Genomic DNA, 23,124 nt, shown 5'->3' with positions numbered 1-23,124 from the left:
CTCAACTTCAAATGCCCAAACCATCTAAGTTGCCCTCTCTTATCTTATCTTCTAGTGGTTTTATGTCTACCATATTGTGAATATGTTCGTTTCTTATTTTATCCTTTAAAGTTATACCACTCATCCACCTTAGCATTCACATTTCAGAAACTTTTACATTTTGGATATGTTGTTTTTTAGTTGCCCAACATTCTAATCCATATAGCATGACCAGTCTTATAGACATCCTATAAAACATTCCTTTTAATTTTTAGGGTATTTTGTGATCACACAGCACACCTGAAGCACTCCCCCATTTTAGCCAACATGCTTTAACTCTATGTAATACATTCTCTTTGATCTCTCCCTCTGCTTGCATGATCGATCCAAGGTATTGAAATCTACTAGTGCTATTAATTGGCTGAAGTTACATTTCATATATACTGTCTTATTCTTACTTATTCTAAAGCCTCTAGACCCTAAAGTTTTTCTCTATAGTTCTAACTTATATTCTACTCCATTTATACTTTAATCAATATAATATATCCTAAAGATGGGAATAACCAAAGAAACTATACAAATAAATAACCTATCGAGCTTTGAGGAAAAGGAAGTTAGGGCTACTATTTTTGGGATTGAGAGGGATAAGACTCTTGGGCCAGACGGTTTTAATTTAGTTTTTTTATCAAGATTGTTGGGTGGTTGTGAAGAATGACCTGATGAAGGTTTTCAATGAATTCTATTGGAAAGGGGTTTTAAGTAAGAGTATTAATTCTACATTTATAACCTTGGTGCCTAAGAAAAGTAGGTTTATCAAGGTTTCTAAGTATAGACCGATTAGTCTAGTTTCGAGTGTTTATAAAATAATCACCAAAGTGCTTGCTAAGAGGCTAAGTGTGGTGTTTGATAAGACTATTTCTAAGGCCCAGAGTGATTTTGTGGGGGAGTAGACAAATTGTGGATGCAATCCTAATTGCGAATGAAACCAATGAGGATAAGAGGAGGAAGAAAAGGGGCTTACGATCAAGTGAAATGGAACTTTATGGATAAGATTTTTGTGTGGAAGGGGTTTGGGGAGAGATGGCATAGATGGATGAAAGGTTGTATGTCTAATGTGAATTTTGCGATGATAGTGAATGGGGTGAGCCCAAATCCTGGTTCAAGGTCATGAGGGGGATTAGACAAGGAGATCCTCTTTCTTCGCTCTTGTTTGTGCTAGTGGCTGATGTTTTGAGTAGAATGGTAGAAAGGGTTGTGGATAGAGGCTTAGTGAAATGTCTTAAAGTGGGTAGGGAGGAGATTATGGTGGCGCACCTTTAGTTTGCAGATGATACTATCTTTTTTCTGGATGATCATAAGCCTTCTTTCACTAATATTTTGAGGCTCCTTAAAATCTTTAAAATATTAACTTGGGTAAGAGTGGTATTGCAGCTATTAACATGCCTGTAGAGCGTGTTAGAGATTTAGCCATGGAAGTTGGGTGCACTGAATTGGGTTGACCATTGTCCTATCTAGGGGTTCCTTTGAAAGGTAATCCTAGATCATTTAGCTTTTGGAATCGTGTGGTGGAGAGAGTGTCCAAACGTTTAGATGGGTGGAAAGGAGCCTTTTTTTTATTTATTTAGGAGGAAGGATTACTCTAATTCAGGCTTGTCTTTCAAGTATTCTATTATATTTTCTTTCTATTTTTATAAATTCCAATGGAAGTAGCTAGTAGGATTAAGAGAATTATGAGAGATTTTCTTTGGTCAAGGGTAGCGAGTTCTAGGGATCATTTGTTGAGTAGGGAGATGGTTTGTAGGACTAAGAGGGAGGGTGGTTTGGGTTTGGCTAAGTGACTCGAGCGGTTCCCACTAGATGTTTCTTCATCGTGGCATAGAGTTATCAAAAGTAAATTTGGAGTTGATGGGAATGGATGGAATACTAATTTGGGTTTTAGATGCTCTTTGAAAAGCCTGTGGAAACCTATATCTTCGTATTACCCTCTCTTTTTCCATATATAAAATATTTTTTGGATAAGGGTTGTAATATCTGTTTTTGGAAGGACCCATGGATGGGGAATGTTGTTTTGTCCACCTCCTTTCCTCGCCTTTTTCAATTGAGCTCAGGGCAAAATGATCCCATTTCTTCGTTTAGAGTAGACTCGGACAATCCTTTAACCTCTTGAGATTTCAATTTCAGGAGAGCGCCTTGAATGATAGGGAAATTATTGAGTTATCTTCTTTATTGATTGTGTTGAATAATTGTAGGGTATCCTCCAAAAATGATAGCCAATATTGGTTTTTGGATTCTTCGGGAGTCAATTATCTTTCTTTCTCTTGGTTCGGACAAATTCCTCTTTTCCTCTTTACAAGGTTATATGGAAGGTCAAATTCCCCCTAAAATCAAAGAGTTTCTTTGGTTGATTGTGCTTAATAGGATAAATACTAATGACTTATTGCAGAGGAGGAGACATTTAAAGGCTCTCCTTGCTTATATTTGTATCTGTGCTTTAATTGTTCAGAATCTGTTTCACACCTTTTCCTGCACTGCGATTATGCATGGAAGATTTGGAACAAGTTATTCAATTACTTTGAAAAAAACTGGGCTTGTCCTAGAACAGTGAAGGAATTCTTGCAATTTCTTTTGTGGGGTTTGGGAGGAAGAAGGAAGGAATAACATTATGGAATTGTGCTGTATTTGCAGTGTTTTGGGGCTTGTCGAAGGAATGGAATGCACGTATATTTGCAGGGAAGAAGTTACCATATTGGTTGGTGTGGGAAAAGATTCTTTTTGTGGCTTATTTATGGTGTATGGACCATTGAAACTTCAAGGGAATGTATGTTTCAGAAGTTCAGCACAATTGGAAGTCTCTTCTAAGGACGTCCTGAGTTTTTTGTCATTGTTTATTTTTTGCAATTTCTTCTTGGTTTTCTTGAGGATTATCAGACTTTGTCAAGGAGATGTCCTCTCTCCTGTCTGTAAATTCTATCTTTATCTAAGGAACTTCTTTTTTTATCAAAAGAAAAATAATTTCATATGCTCCTATTGGCTCAACCTTTATCAGTCGAAATCATGCGAAGTATAACTCTTGAGTTAGTTGAACTGACATCATACAAGCCACTACCTAGTTATGGTCCAACCAGGGTCCTGGGAGGGACAGTTTCCTAATGTTATGTAAGATTCTATCTTAAATAATAAATATTTTCCCCCAAACTAATGTATGCTTTCTCAAGTCCTATTTATGGATTGCAATTACAGATTATTCCAACTTTCTCTTCTCAAAGAGTTATTAAAACAACATTTCTTATGCCCCTAAGATTAGTTACCATTTAAAGTTGAAATCTAATTAAATCTTGATATCTACATGCAAATTTCTGACTGCAATTGTGATGTCATAAAAAGCACTCAAGATCAAGAATGATAGAAAAATTACGGTTATCACCAACTTTTGGTAATCAAAGCACTTAAAAGAGATGAGTTAGATGACAAAATGAAATCAATACCAAATGGGTGTTGATAACTTTTTTCTTTAAATAAATTGAGAGAAAAAGCTTACCGGATGCCATTCTCCTGTCTGGGGATCTGGACGGTCCCTACCACCACTTGGTGCAATCCATACTATTTGTGACCCTCCTCTGAATTCAAGAAGTTTAGTCAGAAGCCAATATATTTAAGACTAAACACAGAACTAATTATGCTGAGCTGTAACATTCTTCTTTATAATGAAAGCTGACAAGAATTCATTTCATAGCACATGCATTAGATAAGCCAGTTTGCACAAGCCTCAAGGCATAAGTAGAAAAAATTGATTCTTTAGTCTCCCACTCTTCCCAAAAATAGTAGCTTCAGCTGAAACCCTGAGACTTACTTTTCCTTCATAGTTGTTCAACTTGCCTATATGGTTGGTTTCATTGGGCTATACTGATTATATAGGCAATAGTTACAATACTAGCTGAATGATTGTTTCAGCGACAAAAATTCCTGTGAGTTTAGCCACAACACTCAACATTTCCATGAATATCTACAACCACTGTATTCCTCATCCTCTTATCTGCCTTTAGGGCAACCCCTTCCAATTTTACTACAGAAATCTAATTCACTTTTTTCTCTCATCATTCACTAATATCAAGTCCTAGTCACAGTTGTTCAATAGAGTTCTTTTCATTTCCACCTCCATCTGATCTCCTCAAGCCTTGTGCAGTGTGCAATGTTTGGTCTATTTTAACCATGTCTTCTGCAACAGTAATTACCTTCTTCACCGCAACCTAATTCATTTACTCACAAATCATGTTCCATCTGCCAAATCCCACACACAACCCCAAACCCACCCCCCTCCCCTGGGGAAATATGTATATACACACACACCTTCAAAGCATATATTTGGAAAATAGGAAAAGCACAGTGTCCCCAGATGAAACATGATTCTCAAAAATCTATTCTCCCCATTTTAAGGCTTCTAATGCTGTCTATTTCCTGTGTGTGCACGTGTTTCATGGTAAGGTGCTCAAACTTCTGGTCTCTCCCTCAAGAGTATAAATGCCACTTGGCTACTAGGCCAATGGACCTGCAACTATTCTTTATGAAGCATTGTTGACCACCTTGCACTAAGTGAAATATTTAAATCCAAGCTTAAATAGAACAATTCGAATAATTTCTCCAGACAACACACAGACACACACACACACACACATATCCAACAGAAGGGATCCAAAAAAGTATGAGAACTTTTGACTTCGCACTTCGAAATTTTCTTTGTCCTTGTCTTGGCATTTCATTCATAAAGCGAATAACATTAAGAAACTCTTCAAAGGTCCAAGGTACCTCTCATACTTCCAAAAATAATGCTTCTCAGTGTGATCTCTCATTCAATCCAACAGTCACAAAATTAAAGGACATCATCACAACCCTATAGCCACAAATATATTGATTCTCTAATTTTGGATTCAGCGTGGTAGGCCTCAGTAGTTAGTCTTCTACAAGCTACACACTGCTCCGAAATTCCAAAGCACATACACATTTAGTATGACAATTAACCACTGAGCATCACCCTTTCCCTTCTGCTTCATCCAATGGATTACAAGCATTCAAGTCCTGAAAACATGTTATATCAGAGAAAATGTATTTAATCCGAGAATCAACCTCTCCAAAAGTTGGGGTAAGGCTGCCTCCCTACCATCCACCTTCATAAAGCTATATGCAAGAGCCTTGTGCATTGGACCAATTTTATTTTTTGCTGCTACATTTTTTATATTTTTTATTATATATTTAACCTACCTTAACCTACCTACTACAGAACTACTCAACTCTGTTTTTTTTTCTTCTCATTCACACACAACTTCACCATCTCTTGGTCACAATAAAGAAGTGCACATATACTACCTGTAACCAGAAGCCATGGAACGACAATCACATCAACTGTTGAATTTATAGGTACGACCAAATGCCAAATCTAGAACATTTTTTTCAGCTGCCTCACCATTATCTGTTCGTTATACCAAGTTGCCAACTGGAAGTAACAATTAACAACAGTTAGTTAACTTCTGCAACTCTGCCTTTCTAAAAATGGTCAACTAACAGTTCTTCTTGGTATGAGCAGCAAAACTCTCATTCCACTAGTAGTCAATACTCTTCTAAAATGGCTGAATTAAATTATTGCCATATTATCAGCTCCTCTCCTTGAATCACATTACACAAAATATGAACAGATGGTTTTCAACTTTCAATTTCTAACCTACCAACTAACTCATGATATTTCTTAACATTTTTCTGCTGGAATGAAACCACAAACATTTCCATTCATTTATCCACAAACAAAAGAGGCTCATCTTGTCCCAACAACATGCAGAGCATAATCTGCATTATTTTCCCAATATATTCTCTCTGCTCACTAAATTTTCATCATTCTGTAAACATGCTCCATGGGCAAAAGGTAAGAGCTGCAAAAAATCCAGAAAGAACAAAATTAATGAGGAAGGCAACCAGACTCGGCCATGCAAAGGCTCAGTGTTTTATAATCCCCGAACTTCCAAAGCAGGGTTCTCGCCAATTAAAGTCTAGTGAATATCATAGGCACAACAATTGTCAACATCAAGAATTCTGTCTGCTTCCGAAGCAAACATACATTACAAGAACTTTCAAGACATCCACAGGACTTTGGTTCCATCAGATATATCTTCTGCTTCCATTCTTGAGGCATCCACCCACTCAACTTGGCATGGAGAGATCAATGTTTTTACATTTTCTCACACCATTCTCATCCAATTGTAAAACAATTTATCCCCTCACTCCATGTTTCTCAGAAACTTAAACAAATGCATGAAATGTGCTAGACAAAAGACAAACACACACACACACACACACACAAACACACACAGAGTCATCACTAAAAGCACATGCAATCAAACAGCTGACATCTTAATCTAAATTTCATCTGTTTATATGCAGAAATCTACAGTACATCTTAACTGCAGCCTTCTCTCTGCAACAGTCCAGTGCCGTGACAGCAAGTTGGTTAACATAATATAAAAATCCAATAATATGGTTTCTATGGTTTGCACAAAACAGATAATTGAGTAGTAGAAATAAAATAGAAAAAAATAAGGGGTGAGGGATCTCCTATTATATATTTTGTATGTGAATGAGTAAACAATACATGAATTGCCAAATTCAAGCTTCAAATATGGACAACCTTTTCTTCACCACAAAACTGCCCAATTCTTAAATCCACAGATGCTATGTATCTGAAACATGATAGACTAGAATGAGAAAAACTAGTAAAGGTACCTCAAAAGCATGGCCATTTCTTTCAAACTTCGTATATTTGCTTTTTTCTTCATCTCAGCAAGCTTAGGATCATCAAGCATGTGCTTTTTTGAGTAGACGCACATAAGATTTCTACAACAGTAAAAAGATGATATATGTTCTTTTAGACTACACTGTATGAACATCATAAAACATATCAAAAGTATCACAAGTACCTGCCCATGCTGAAGGGCTTGCAAAGAATATCCGTTAAAACCCGATCCCCTGCTACATAGGTCTACAGTAAAGAATTTGGTTCTATAAGCAAGCAATTCCAAAAAAGTGCATATTAATGTTGCTAAATTGAGCTCAGAATGGAAAATTAAAGTTCACCACGTTCTCAGAAATATGAGGATTTGTTTTCTCAAGCAATAATGCAATTATAGCAGGGTCTGCTTCCGTTTGATGGTTGGATATCAAAATAATGTTGTGACCCTGCATTTTTTTTGTAAAACAACTGATTAAAGAATTGCTACCCATAAGTATGTTCAGAAAGGATGAGAGATCTAAGTCAGAAGAGACAAAAAAGATAATATCTAAAATCAAAATATCAAAAACAATTATGCTCAAAAGGATAATCATTTTTTCATAAACAAAGAATTTTTTCATAAAGGAAGAAAGGAGTATGCAAAGAAAAAGAAAACAGAAATAACCAAGGAAAACAAGACACCCTCAAAAGGAAAGAAGCTAAACAAAAAGTAAATTCAACACAAATCTAATATAGCAATGCCTATCAATCCTGCTGCATGTCATCCAAGGAAACATGACAAAAGAGTCCATTTGCCAAGCACCAAAGGGAAACAAGGAAGACCATTCTTCTCCAAAGCATACTACTGGAAGTGGCAAACACCTTTAAATTTTCTAGCATTTCTTTCTAACCAATTGCACCAAATAGTAGCCAGAACAGTACTTTGCCACAAAATTTTCCTCCCTTTCCCCTCACCAACACCCCCAAACATGGCAACACAAAAAATGCCCCAAAAAACTCAGGAACAGCCAATTTTCACCAAACATCCCAAACAAATTATTCCAGAACCCCAAGAGAACAAATAATGTAAAAACAAGTGAAGCAGTTTTCCCCCAATTAATAAAATCCCAAGAAATAAAATCCCCATCAAGAATAATTCAAGTTTGCGCAAAAATTAAAATCTCAAGAAATAAAATCCCCATCAAGAATAAAAAATGAGGAAATAGAGACATTTTGAAGAGTGCTAAAGCAAAAATTAGATAAAAACACATAAAAAAAACCTATGCTCTATTAACCATAAATACTCCAAAACCAAACTTGAGAACCACCTCCAACTCTATATGTAATAAAAGGAAAGAATAAGGATTGAATTTGCAAGATGAGTTTCACATGTTTTCATGAAATGCTCTAACATTAGCATCCTACATATTCTCTAGCAAGAGAGGCTTTTGATCAATTTATGCTAAAGAGTACAAGAAGAATTTCATTAACAAAAAAAGAATATACAGCCCAGAGAATAAGACATCTCCCTAACGTGGTCTGGAAAATCCAGATACAAAACACAAATAAACAGCCTAAAAACAAAAACAAAACCAAAAAAAGAGAGAAAAACAAACATGAATCTAACATTCCAACACAACGCCAATCATACTAAATATCAGAAAAGTTCATCCCCTTAAATTCCTCAGCTTCACACACCAAAGAGAAGCCAAATAATGTATCATTTCCCAAACCATCAAATGAGACAATTTCTTCCCCAGAAAAATATGCACATTATGATTCATCCACAGCCCCCAAAAGATTGCAAAAAAGCACATTTCCAGAACGCTGCCTTTTCTTTTATTCCTGTCAAAACCAGCAAAAAAAGAAACAGCCAGAAGGTCCTCCACTACCCCAGAACTCACCCAACATTCGCCTAAAATACCAAACAGCTCATTCCAAATCCAAGCATAATCGCAACAAATGAACAAATGCAATGCAGATTCTGAACAATAAAAACAAAGAAAGCAAATGTTTGGAGATATAGGCTTCACATCACAGGTGCCCTAACCTGCAGCAAGTTATTGGTATTAGTCTTATTAAGCGCAACCAACCAGATAAAAACTTTGATCTTAAAGGGGACTTTGGCCATCTAAATGGGTCTATAGTGAGGAAAAGGTCAACTAGATCTATTCAGAAAATCACAAAAAGATTTGCAAAAGTAAACCCCCTAAGGATCCAAAGACCAAGATTGACTATCTTCCTCCAACGAAAAACAATAGTTGTTCAACAAGATTAGCAAAGAGGATAGCTCTACCATCTCCCTATTGTTTAATGATCTGCGAAAGCAGAAATCCCAAGAAGGCAAAGGACCACCTGGATCAACAACAAAAGAAGAAGTGAAATCATCATGTTCTAAGCTCAAGTGAAAAAGACGTGGAAAAGAGGTGGACAAAACTGCATTCCCCAACCAAGGATCTTTCCAAAAACAGATATTACTACCTCTTCCCTCCAGGATTTTAATATGGGGAATGAAGAGAGGATAAATATAAGAGATCGCTTTCCCCGGCTCCCCAAAGAACATCTAAATCTCAAATTAGAATCCCACCCATTCTTGTTTAAGCCATACTTACCTTTAACAACTAAATGCCACAAGGAAGAAAGCCACCAAAGCCATTTAGCCAAAAGAGCTGTGTTTTTAGACACCAAATTACCCATGCCCAAACCACCCTCCTCTTTAGACCTACCCACCACTCCCCAACGAACCAATGATCCCTAAAACTCCCTACCTCTGAGCACAAGATGTCCCTGATTATCTCCCCCCCCCCCCCCTGCGGAAATTTATGCCAAAGAAAATTAGTTTCAAAGGGAAAAGGTCATTATCACTTTCTCGCAAAAGCAACATTCTCAGACACCAAACTACCAAGACCCAGCCCCTCTTCTACCTTAGACCTAGAAACAACCATCAAGCTCACTAAATGATCCCTCTCTCACCAACTTAGCGGCTAACCTAACATGAATCTTAAAGACAAAAAATATAATGAGGAACGAAGGAAAGAGAAGTCTAAATTAGAGTAAATAGCACCCAATTATCAAGACATTCATATGCCTTTAGCAACTATTGGATCCCTATATGGAACCAACCAAGGAATACCACCTAAAAAAAGGACCCTCAATAAGTTATGGTCCACCTCAAAATCCCACAACCACTAGGGAACGAAACTAAATATCACATTTGAACTCAAACCAATAGCTTCTAACCCACTCTTATCCATATTAGTCCATAATCCTAAAACACACTAACAAATCTGCAAAAACGTAAGAATCTTAGAAAAAGAAGACCTATCATTAGGCAAGAAGGGAATGGCACCATAAATGAATTGCAAATGTGAGACAATATCATCCCTATCATGATAGAGAATCATATTTTGAGAGAGAGAGAGAGAGAGAGAGAGGAGGGAGAATATTTACAAGTTGTCAAAGAACTAGGAGTCAAGAAAAGAGAAAAACCAACAAAACCTAACTCTACAACCCTACCAGAAAACCCCTCTTTATTTTCCGTTGTAACTAATCGAGCGCCTCAAATTAGCTAGCTCCTGATGACCATTATTCACCTTACTCTTGCCTTCATCAAAACAATCAACTCGCCCTACAGGAACAGACAACCACAGTCCCATCTGATCCATTTGGGCTTCAATATACTTTTCAGTTATCTGTCCAAGCAGGAAAATAGTGTTAGCAAAATACCATCCCTAGTGTGAACAATATCTTGCTGGTCATTCCATTCTGTTTACAAATAACATTTTCCATAAAAATAGGAATAACTTCTAGGGGCTTAAGTGGCACATAGGAGATATCACTGCCTAAATCGGATGAATCTGAAGCATACTCATGTTGTTCCCAGACCTCATCCAATAATAAACCAGAGTCACAAGCAAACTCGCTTTCAACATCACTCACTCTCAGACTCGTCACCCCATTTCTTCTTCCCCTCAGAACAACCTCCCTCACATTCTCTCCCACCTGATTCATTCTGCTGAGTATCCTGAGTTTCCAAAATGCACAATTGCCCCTCAGAATTATATCTCAAAGACTTGGACAGTTGGACATCACTGTACCAGAGCTATTTACCTTCAAAATGTTTTCTTATTTTAATACCTGCTCACACCGCCATTCAACGAGTATATACCTTTTTAACCACAGCCTTACCAGCCCACTCCGCATCATTAATAGAGTCACCCCTCACACCGTCAATATTCCCCAAGCTCTCTTTCGCACAGATCTCCTGGATTTGAGGTTGGCTACCTTGGACCTTGAATTTTATCCCATGTTCAGTATTCCAGAAAGGAATATTTCTTTTGCTGCCCCACTTCATGTCCATTCACCAGCGAAGCTTGAGGAGCCACCTTCTTAGAGAGATTGCATTCTCCACTCGTCTGCAAATTTTGATTCAGTGCCTTGCTCATATTAGGCCTGATTACTATGGGATTATAGATTGTATATATTTCAGACTTTTAAGTTCTAGGCTAGCTGAAGACAGCCCTTTTTTTTTTTTCCAATCGCCCAAAATAAAGCCCAAATGCAGATTAAAATTTGTAATGCCTAGCCCAACCCTATCTAAGCCCATGACACTTTCATTTAACTCAGCAGGCCCACTTGGCCACTTTTTGTAAGCCCCAGCCCCTTCCTCTTCAACTTCTCCTTGCAACTCTCAGAAACTCTATCCGCCTATCTAGCAATAGCCACAAAACCACTAGGCTGAGGATCAACAGCATAGGACTCAAGATCTGGTGCAAGCAGCATCACACCTAAAATGATCGGAGAATTCCTCAATCACTAGCTGTTGCACAAGATCCTGAAGCCACCACAGAATTCCTGCACAAACCCTGGCCATCCATCTCCTTTAGCCTCACTGGGCAAAAACAGAAAATCATTGACCTTTCCATCCTAACCCTAACTCCAAAAAATCCCCCATCTTTGTTGAAGGAATAGCCATCCAATATCTGCTTGAATGCCAATACTTTGATAAGCCCTTCCCAATTTTCCAAAAACCGATGACATCCCCTCCAGAAACTATTTCACCAGCAATAAAGAAAATCTCACCCATCAATTTCGAATTGGGTTACCCTCAAGCATAAATAAATATTCACCCTATTCCGGTCCATCCAGTCTCAAATCAAAAGTTCTCTTCCTTCATGGCCTGCAGTCGTTGTCACAATAGGCTGAAGCTCTGGAGTGCAGAGATGAGAAGGGGAAAGTTCCTCAAGGCATTTCTTCTGCTGTACACTGCCATGGCTCAATGAAATTCTCACCCAGAGTTAACTGAATCAAAACCTGTAATGTTTAATAATTTGCCCAAATGCAAAGTAATATTGAGTACTCCTAGCCCAACCCACTCCAAGCCCCACTCCATTCTTGGCCCCTATGCATCCATTCCATTCATCACACAACCTAGGGGTGTACAAAAATTACCGAAAACTGAAAACCGCATCAAAACCGCACTGAAAGCACAAGCGGTTCGGTTTTTCAGTATTCGATTTCGGTATTTAATTTTGAAAATTTTTGGTTTAGGTTCCGGTTTCAGGACATAACTGAACCAAAAAATCAAAAAACCAAATTAAATATAAATGATATAAATTAATTAATTAAATATACATGTGTTAGAATAGTATTGGTCCGTGTCCTAGCTTTGGTAGGGGCTAAAATACTGGAACATGAACCAAATATAAATTTCCAGATCTCATTCCTCATTTCTCAGATCTGAAGGCCGAAGGACCTAGGGTTTCTCACTTTCTCAAATCTCAAATCACAGTGCAAGTCGCATTGTGCGAGTGGCGTCCACTGTCCAGACCTGCCGCTGCCGGCACCGTGCGAGTTGCAAGCATAGCAGCGCCGTGCCATCGCAAACCTTCATCGCTGCCTCTGAGTCCAGACCCACCGCACTGCCACAGCACCATTGTCAGCCCTCAAGGTCGCACGCCACCTCAAGCTTTGCTGCACAATACTCATCTTTGGAATTCCATTGCTTGGATCTTCCTGTTTTTGTTTTTGGTTTGATCGATTTGAGCTCTTTGATGGATTGATCCGGCATTTTTTTTTTTTTTTTGGAAAATGGAGCTTCATCATTACAAATGAAGAGAACTTGATAAAGTTCTCTAGTAGATCAGTTAACTAAGAACATTGGCTGGGCTTTGAATTTTTCTTATTCAGAATATTCATCAAACATTACACATGCTCTGCGAAAGCATGTCTTCCTATCTATTTACTCTTTCTTTCCCCCTTTCCTTTGAATAAAATTAAAAGTATAGTCTTGAAAGTTGAAAGTTGTTGTTGAGGACTCAGATTTTAAAGCTGTTTTTTTAAAAATCCATTACAATTCTGCTTTGTTAGGTGAAAGGTATTGAGCTAACAGTGAAAATGTGCCTTCAGATTTCATGGTAGTAAGTTGTGTTCTGCATAGAATTTGAATCAGTTCCATTTCTTTGCATATGGAACATTCATTTTTGGATTTTATATTATTTATTGCATTGTAGATGGTTTTTACCAGAGTTCATGAATGCTAGTTTCCATTCTTAGCATGGTGATGGTTTCATGTCCAAAGATATGGGGTTGTGTTCATGCTCTAGGAACAGAGTATCATTGCACTGCTATCCAATTGCCCTCGGTTCTTGTTTCTTACAATTATCTAACTGCTTCAACGCATTTTTCCAACATCTCACTTCTTTTCCTTTCTCTTTTTTCAATTTATTTTTCCAACTTCTCTTTGTGCATCCGACCACAATCTAAAAGTTCTCTAGTTACTTTTGATTTAATAATAAAATCTTTTATTGTTAATAATAGACACATAATATAGTTTTATGTTTTATTCCTTTGAATAAAATGAAAAGTATAATCCAGCAATAAAAATTCATGACCTGATGGCAATGATTTCGTTCTATTGTTAGATGAGCTTGACAATACTATAATCTTTTTAAAATAGTAGGGAGTTGAATGTCACAAATTAAAATTTAAGGAATAATGTGCAATTTGATCAAAGTTTAAGGAGTTGTCATGTAATTTAGCTCAAGTATAATTATGATTAATTACGTAGGTTTTTAATTAATTATTGTGTTAATTTGAAGAGATAGGAGGAGGAATTTCTCCTAGAAACATCTTAGTTGGGACTTTATATTGAAAGATTCAAGTTCGATGTTTTAGAATGGATGGTAGAAAATGGATTAATTCTCAGCGTGCGGATCAAATTTAATGTAGTCTTTTGATTGACCATAAAAATAAAAAAAGAAAAAATAATAGGATTTATTGTTTTTTTTTTTCCAGAAGGTTGTATGTAAATTTTTTTGTCGACCCTACTTTTAAAAATTCAGTAAGCCTTGAATTTATTTATTCATTTATTTTAATAAATTAAATGTTAATGAAATGTTTCAATTCTAGTTTATGTTAAAATCTAATGAATTTGCTATTATATATGATTTTTATAGATGTTTGGAAGTGGGGACAATGCAAGTGTCAATACAACTCCTTGTTCAAGCCCAAACCCAAGTCCAAACCCAAGCACAAATACAAAATCTAGAGATAATGTTGCTACTTCAGAAACAGAGTTGGATGATAAGAGAAAGTTGAAATCAAGATCAGAGGTATGGGACTATTTTACTAGATTGTGTGTATATGATACTCAAGGTAAAAGCTAAATGTAAATATTGTCCCAAGCATTTGTTGTGCTGATTCGAGAAGAAATGGAACAAGAGTTTTGCGTAATCACTTGAATACATGTGCCAAGTATCCCTATAGGAGACCCCGTGATTGTAATCAATCACATATTAACTTCAAACCAGAAACAAAAATGGGGTAAAAACAATTAACATGCCAAAAATATGATGCAGATGTTCTTAGAAAGGCCATGGCATAAATGGTGATAGTGGATGAACTACCTTTTAGATTTGTGGAGAGGAAAGGTTTTAAATATTTTTGTAACCTCATGGAACCTAGATTTAAGGTTCCATCACAAGTGACAATGGCTAGGGATTGTCTTCTTTTATAGGGGGGAAGAGAAAAAAAAATGAAGAAATGTTTTGAGACAGAATTGTCAACGAGTTTGCCTCACAACAAACACTTGGACTTCTTTATAGAATGTTAGTTACATGTGTTTGACAATGCATTTTGTTGACAATGAATGGAGGTTACAAAAAAGAGTTTTGAGTTTTTGTCTAGTTCCTAATCACCGCGCCCCCCCCCCCGGGGGGGGGGGGGGGGGTGGGTGTTAGGTTTTGCTATTGAGAAAGCTTTGTTAGATTGGGGAATAGATAAATTTTTTACCATTATGGTGAACAATGCCAGCTCTAATTGTGCAGCAATTAATTAGTACTTAAAGAGGAGGGTTAACAATTGGAAGGAGAGTGTGCTCAATGGTAAGTTCTTAAACATGAGTGTTGCACATTTATCATCAATTTAGTTGTGCAAGATGGATTGAAACTTGTGGGAGATTCGGTACTTCGAATTAAGCAAGCAGTGAAATGTTATACTAGGCAATCACAATGTAGAACTGCAAAATTTAAAGAGTGTGCAGATGAGGACAAGGTTAATTGTAAAAAGCTTTTGTATTTGGATGTGCCTACAAGATGGAATTTCACATACATGACATTGGACACTGCTCAAAATTTTCATAAAGTTCTTTATAGATTTGATGAAAAATATTGGGATTTTGCACTTGATCTTTCGAGAGATGGTGGAAAAGGAAAGTCAATGGAAGATGATTGGGATAATGTGAGGAAGATGGTGCAATTCCCAAAATATTTCTATGAATTCACTTTGCGTGTTTCTGGTTCTAATTATGTGACTTCTAATACTTTTTCCAATGAAATTTGCATGGTTAATGCTTTGTTGAAAGATTGGTGCAATAGTGATGATTTCCAATTAAGTGAAATGGCATACAAAATGAAACATAAATATGATGATTATTGGGGGAGTCCAAAAAAATTGAACATGATGATGTTTGTTGCCACCATTCTTGATCCGCAAAATAAGTTGGAGTATGTGGAGTGGGGCCTTTCTCAATTGTTTTCTCCTCCTACATCTTTAATTTTGAGTAAAAAGGTGAAGGATGTCATTTTTTGCTATGTTTGATGAGTACAAAAATGGGGGTAGGCAATGTAGTGGATTTGGTGGTAAAACTTCTGAAATTGGCTCTAGTTCTTCTAGTGGTGTGGCGAATGTTGAGCAACCATCAATGAAGATAAGGATGCTTATGGTGGATAAATTCAAGAGGCATAGGTCAGAAAAAGAAAGGTGGGGAAGGCAAGAATGATCTTGATAGGTATCTTTCCGAGGACCTTGAAGAGGCTAGTCATGAATTTGATATTTTAGGATGGTGAAAGATAAATAATCTGAGATTTCCTATCCTTTTACAAGTAGCACGTGATGTTTTGGTTGTCCCCATATCTACTATTGCCTCTGAGTCTGCATTTAGTAGAGGGGGTCATGTTCTTGATTCTTTCAATGCATCATTGACTCCCAAGATTGTGGAGACTCTTATATGTTATCAAGATTGGTTGTGAAAGTCATCACTCCCAATTAACTAGGAAGAAAGCCTTGAGGAACTTGATAAAATTGAAAAAGGTAAAAGATAATCTTACTATTTATCTTTTTTACATTTCCTAATTGTTTTATTCTAATTGTTGTTTGGTATTTATTTTCTCTAATTTATTAACTTTTTTCTTTTTAATTCATTTCAAAATTTGATAAATTTGGCCTAAATTCTTCTAGCGTTGACACCGTCGATGATTTGTTGGTAAGATTATACATTCATTTCTTTTATGAACATTGATTATCAATTTAATTTTTGTTTTCTTATAACTTTCATTTGTTTTTTTTATAGGAAGAATGGGTGATGCTTGCATGGAGATCAGAGAATTGAAGCTGCAATTTTGAATATTGAAGAATGCAGATGACTTTAATTCTTTCAAAGTTCTAAATATTGATTTTCTTTTCTAGTGAACAATTTTAATGTTTGTTGTTTGGTTTGTAATTTGGGATATTTCAAATTTTCTTGTTTATTTCAAATGTGTGTTTATTTTGGGCAATTAGGGACGAGGATTTTAACTACAAAAGTTCCCAAGAATTTGCTTGCATGTTTTGTGTAATTAGGAATAAGGAGACTTAATTATTAAAATGCTATTGAGACATTTTGGTTATTTGATATGTAATTTGCACTATGATGATTTGCAGAAAGGGTTCAACAGAAAAGCTAATAAAAACTAGGAACAAAAGAAAAGAATATATATTTTCATATTTTCATATAAATTATTATTTAAAAATTCCTGTAGGACTAGCAGGGAGCATGTTCTCAATTATTTTTCCATAATTCGTATGTTCTTAAAGTGTCCAGTAAGTTAAATTCGATTAAAATTATGAAACATTATGAAAAATCAAAAGGTCCACTAGGTTTTTAACAACTATTGTACCCCAAAAAAAAAATTATTGTATATTAAAAAAAATTGGTTAAGAACCGAAAAATCCACAACTGAACTGCCAAAAATTTGGTTCTCCATGTAATAGACAATTCGGTTCAGTGTCAGTTTCGGTTTCGGTTCGCTGAAAATGAAAATCACTATTTTCAGTTTGGTTTTCAGTTTTCCCCATAACCAAAGCGAAATGAACCGAGTTCACCCCTACCACAACCCTAGCAGCCCCAGATCATCCAAACCCTCAGCCACCATCACTCCACCATACAATGACAGAGAACAACCATAATTGTTACACCACATCCCACCCTTGAATATTGATGGGCCTAACCTTCCCAATAGTAAATGTTTCCAACTTTGAAGGGCTATGCAGTACGAGCACTGAATCACAACCCTAACTTTAGAATCGCTCCTACTTTTAGCACTTACCGTCGGCTGCAACATCTCAACAAACCGTTGCCATCACTCCCCATCAAAACCCCATAGAACAAAAATAGAATAAGCCTTTCCAAATGAGTATAACCCCAAATCCAAGAATTTAACTTGACAATTTCCCTTTGCAACCGAAAACAGCATCCAGCCAAAAAGAAACCCTTCCCAACCTTTTCCAGTCGCAGATCTAAGGATTTACTCTCTATTTGCAGAGAGTGGAGACTCCTCCATGGCTGACCCCACTCAATCCCATCTAGACGAAAAGGAAGAATCAAAAGAAAATGTAAGGGAAAAAAAAACAAGCGATATGGAACTGCTGTTGCTGGAAACTCTAACTTAGAGAGAGAGAGAGAGAAATAGAGAGAGTCTATATATCAGTGTTGACACTTTCAATCAATACCATGGTGTTCTTCAAAAATAATCACAGAAAAAAAAAATCCGAAAGATAAACAATCCCTAATCCAACCCCTCCATCTTGAACCAAGACCATCTATAAAACCCTATCCAAGAAAATCCAATTCACCCTATCACATGCTTTCTCAAAATTCGACTCAAAAACAAGGGGGTTTGTATTTTTCTCCTACCATCCTCAACAACTCATTCTGCCAAAATCAGCATCCAAAGTCTGCCCAACCACCAGCAAAGGGAGATTGAGAACTAAGAACAGGAGCACACAAAACCACACAAAATCTGTCAGAAGAACCTTAGCAATAATCTCAATAAGGCTGAGTCCCCCCCCCCCCCCTTTTATTTGTTGCCTCATTCTCCTTTTTAAAAGTAAAAGTTGGGTCTATCATGTCTTACAAATAGCTTTTCCATCTTTTAAAAGCTAGCTTTTAGCTTTTTTTGGGGAGCTTTTAAAAGCTAGGAATTTGAAGCTTTTAAAAGCAAAAGCTGACTTTTTTATTGGAAGATAATTCCATGGATGTCCCTAATAATTTTTTAATATCACAAAATTACCCACTCACCTCTCCCGGCCTTATTTTTTCACTTCCTTTTTCATATAACTCAAATCAAGAACTTAGGGCCCATATTGGTAATGATATTGCTTTATACAACTAATTTTTTTGTATAAATAATTTAACAACTATTTTAAATCATATATTCATATATGTTAATTTGTAAAATTTCTGTTATAAATATTTATTTAGTTTTTGATAAATAATTTAACAAAAACACTCATAAGCTGCCATACCTATTTTAGTCATTTCAATTATTTCAGTTAGATTATAGCTTTTTTTACCCATCACTCAAAACCAACTTTTTCTTTTTAATAGCTCCTTTTTCACATAGGGTCCAAACAACTTTCGCAGTTATTTGAAAACTCCTTTTCATCGGCTCCTTTTAGAGGTTTCTTTTAAAAAGCTATTGGGGGGGGTGGGGGGGACTAAGCCTAAAAAGTTTAATCCATGCGTAGGACCCTGTTAATGAAGCATCTTAAAATTGCATACTCAAAACCATCTTGAATCTCTTCATACCATTGATAAAATCAAAACACCACTGGCACCAAACTGTCCCCAAGTCCGCAAGCAGCCAACCACAATTCTAGATTGAATATATTGGCACATAGCACTGATTGCTCAAACGAGGTTGAATAAATAATTTCATTATGTAGCGCCAATGCATTTTTAGAATTTTCTAGCTATATACAATTTAAGAATTAGATTATATTACTTTGCCTGTGAGGCCTCAACCAAATCACTTCAATATGTAGTTTTTATGGATATCAGCACAAAAGAAGCAATCTTTTCTTGTGCAGTTTCTTTATAAAAGCTCATCCTATTATATGTTTTCCAATAATCAATGCCGCTAGTGAGCATTTCATCCATTCATTAGTCTTCATTTCATGGATCTGGAAAAATTAAATATTTTCTGTTTAGATCCTCTACACTTATCTATGGGTGTCATATGTTAAGCTGCTAGGGCTAATATATTATTAGATACAAAAGCCAAAACATGTAATTGATGGACTTTAAGACAGTAAAAACCTCATGCACAAACATTTATTACATCCACTAAGTTTCATTGACCAACTCAACTTCCACTATAAATATTCCAGGTGAAATTGCCATGCACTGCAGTCTGAATAAAATGTGAGTGGACACAACAAGCACAAACATTTTCTTCTATCTGGGCACAAATTTTTTAAATCTTCAGTATCAGACTCATGGCAAAAAAGCATGAGCAGGGAAAATAAAACCATAGCCAGAACAAAAATGTATCTTTATCTGTTGACTTTGTCCAAAGAAACTGCTTTGTCAGTTAAAACAAATCAAAATCAGTGCTCAAATTTCTATCTTCAGAATTATATGTTGTTTTGCCCCAAAAAAAAAATACACAAAAGTAGATAGTAAAATTCTTGTGGAAAATAAACAAAGAATGACCATTTTAGTAACACGTGCAAATGGAGAATGGACAAATAGCAAATGGACTTTCCACTTTAGAGAACTATTTAACCTTGATACAAATTAATACATCATATTTAAAGCATATAATAAAACTCAGAGAATATAAATAGAAATAATACTGAGATTCTTGACCTGCTGCAGCTTCTCTTCCATTTCATGAAAAATGTTGATATTGCCAACATATGAATTCCTGCAACAAAGATGATCAAAGTTAAGGAGACAATAAGTTAAAACACACAGATTGACACAAATGGAATTCTTTAAATGTCTCATAATGTTCAAAAGGCATTGACATAAAAAAGGAATTCTTTTAATGTCTCATTATGTTCAAAAGGCACAGAACTCATATCATATAATAATTGCCACTTTAGTTGGAATTGCAAATGACTGGCACCCCTTGATGCCAGCCCAAGTATAAAAGAAATGAAGTCCAAAAGACTTTTGAAAAAAAATATGTGTGCATGTACAGGCATTTATGCTAATAATACCAAGCAAATAAAAGGCCTTGAAGCCACCAGTCCTGGAGTATCAAGGGTTTCCTCATTTGTCAAAAACTCTTCCATTCCCTATCCTCCACACAACCCAAAAAAACAGTGAGAGGAATTGAGGACAAGGCAAATTCCCATCTGTACAGGTATTTATACCTTTGCAAGACCATAGATCACCCCCAACAGAGACAACTGCTGGCCAAGGAATGCCAAGAGAGAAAAACCAACCCAACAAATTTCTAATCCAAGAGCAAGGCAGTAAATGTGATTCCCTGATTCTGCCGCATTTTGGCAGAGAACTTGCTATAATTTTCTTATTTCCCCTCTCTTATGAAGGTTATTAATCATCAAAAGACTTCTCATAGTACTTCCCAGAGGAGAAAAGCCCCTTTGGAAGGGGAGAATAGCCAATTTGGATGGGGCATCTAACGCCCAAATAGCTTTCTAAAAGAAGTGCCTTTACTTCAGCAAGCTCCACCCTTTAAAGGTCTTTGTAGTAGCAATTGACCAAAAAGGAGCCACTGATATTCAATCTCAAGATGGCCTTGTCCTTTAAAATCAACCACCATTCTATACACCAACTCAAAGAAAATAGAGTTTCCGGTTCCCAATCTTGAATGTTTCCCTAAAAAATATGTTTCAAGTCACTTCACCAGTAGAACGGGCAAAGAAAGAGCTTGCCAAAGTATCCTTGCTATAGGCCAAGGAGAAGACATCTGGGTATTGGAGCTTCAAAGGGTAATCTCCAAACTAAGGATCGTGCTAGAAAAGAATATTGCCACCATTCTCCACACCAAAATGAAGCAGGCAAAGAAATCATTTCAACCTTCATCACAGAAGAAAGCTGTCATTTTGGGTGAGTTGCAATTTTTAGATAGAAAAGAAGAAGGTGTCAGTCTTTTGGAGAGTGAAGAGGCCAAATGGGTCTTGTTGAAGAATGAGTTGGAGGATTTGATTTTTAAGGAATTGAGGAGTTGGAGGCAAAATGCTAAATTTAAGTGGGCAAAAGAAGGTGATTCTAATACAAAATTTTTTCATAGGTTGACTGATGGAAGATGAGAAAAAACATGATCAGGGAATTGGACTTGGGAGGAGACAAGGTTATATCGACCCTCGTTTGATTGCAAATGAGACTTCTGATTTCTTTTTCCAATCTTTACTCAGAGGAGGATTTTTGTAAACCTGTTATTGAGAATTTAGATTGGAATCCCATTTTCCAGGGATCGCGTGAGTTGGTTGGAAAGACCTTTTGAGGAAGTGAAGCCAACTATGTTTTTGGGATGGAGATGGATAAAGCTCTAGGTCTGGAGGGTTCAATTTGTCTTTCTTTTCAAGATTGTTGGGATGTGACAAGGGTGGATTTTTAAGGGTCTTTAATGAATTTCATTATAATGGATCCTTAGAAAAAGCATTAATTCCTCTTTCATCACTTTGGTGCGTAAGAGTAATAGATCTATTAAGATTGCTGAGTTTAGACCTATTAGTGACTAGTGTGTATAAGATCATGGCTAAACTACTAGCTGAGAGGTTGAGTGCAGGCTCAAAGTGCATTTGTCAGGGTTAGGCAGATTGGGGATGCTGTTCTAGTTGCTAATGAGGTAGTGGAGGAGGTTCAAAGGAAGAGTGAGAAGGGCAAATCTTTCTAATTGGATTTCAAAAAGGCACATAATAGGGTTAGTCAGATTTTTTTTTGCATAAAGTGTTGGCTAGAAAAAGGTTTTGGGAGAGAAGGAAACCTAAATGAGTGGTTGCTTGTCTAATGCTTTCTTCTCAATTAAATGCAGAACCTAAATCATAAATTAGAGCGTCAAGAGGCATTAGACAAGGAGATCCCATATCTCCTTTTCTGTTTGTTTCGGCTGTTAATGTTTTGAATAGAATGGTAGAGAGGGTGATAGATAAGAATTTAGTAAAAGGGCTGGAAGTGGGGAGAGAGAGGATTTGGGTCTCCCACCTTCAGTTTGCTGTTTGCCGATGATACTATGTTTTTCATTTGTGATCATAGAGGTTCTTTTTTGAACATTCTGAATCTTCTTCAAATCTTTGAGGGTACATGGGCATTAAACTATTCTGGGGTAGAGTGGTATAGAAGCCATCAATTTAACATCTAGTAGGCCTAAGGGGTTGGCTTCATCAGCTGGTCAGCTGGTCATGGTCTTTCATATTTCCCCTTGGCTTATCTCGATGCCCCATTGAGTGATAATCCTAAGTTCGTGGTTTTTTTGAGATCTAGTGGTGGAGAGTGTCTCTAAGCATTTGGATGAGTGTAATGGTGCACTTATTTTCTCTATGGGGTCGTATCACTCTTAATCAGGCTTGTCTTGCTAGTATCCCTCTTTATTATTGGTCCGTTTTTAGTATTCTAGTATTCATTTCTACAAATATCTAGGTGGATATTGTTGCTTTTTTGTATTTTTTTCTTCATCTTTATCATTTGAGCTTGGGTCATGATGAGATTATTTCCTTCTTTTTGATTTCGAAAGGTCATTCGTTTTCCAGGAACTTCCATTTCCATGACCTCTTAATGATAGGGTGGTGCAGGAGTTATCTTCCTTGTTGATGTTACTGAGGACTTGTCCTTCCTTTGGTGTAGATAGTCGTTCTTGGTCTGTAGATTCTTCAGGGGTCAT

General features: G+C 36.5%; 1 protein-coding gene across 6 annotated transcripts in view; it reads right to left on the bottom strand.

Annotated features, from left to right (window-relative positions):
- The window catches only part of LOC131164190 (glycerol-3-phosphate acyltransferase, chloroplastic), a 97,296-nt gene that overhangs the window by 37,340 nt on the left and 36,832 nt on the right, over nucleotides 1–23,124 (bottom strand). For 5 of the 6 annotated variants that reach the window (XM_058121194.1, XM_058121198.1, XM_058121197.1 and 2 more), the window contains exons 5-9: nucleotides 20,139–20,196; nucleotides 7,096–7,197; nucleotides 6,939–7,000; nucleotides 6,745–6,855; nucleotides 3,518–3,596 (exon numbers count right to left, since the gene is read on the bottom strand). In XM_058121194.1, coding sequence (XP_057977177.1) covers nucleotides 3,518–3,596; nucleotides 6,745–6,855; nucleotides 6,939–7,000; nucleotides 7,096–7,197; nucleotides 20,139–20,196 — 412 coding nt within the window. The remainder of the gene's footprint in view (nucleotides 1–3,517; nucleotides 3,597–6,744; nucleotides 6,856–6,938; nucleotides 7,001–7,095; nucleotides 7,198–20,138; nucleotides 20,197–23,124) is intronic. The other variant, XM_058121199.1, reaches the window with a different exon arrangement.

Source organism: Malania oleifera, chromosome 9, assembly GCF_029873635.1.
Source record: "Malania oleifera isolate guangnan ecotype guangnan chromosome 9, ASM2987363v1, whole genome shotgun sequence".
Taxonomy (NCBI): Eukaryota; Viridiplantae; Streptophyta; class Magnoliopsida; order Santalales; family Ximeniaceae; genus Malania; species Malania oleifera.
This window is presented reverse-complemented; position numbering and strand designations above follow the sequence as displayed.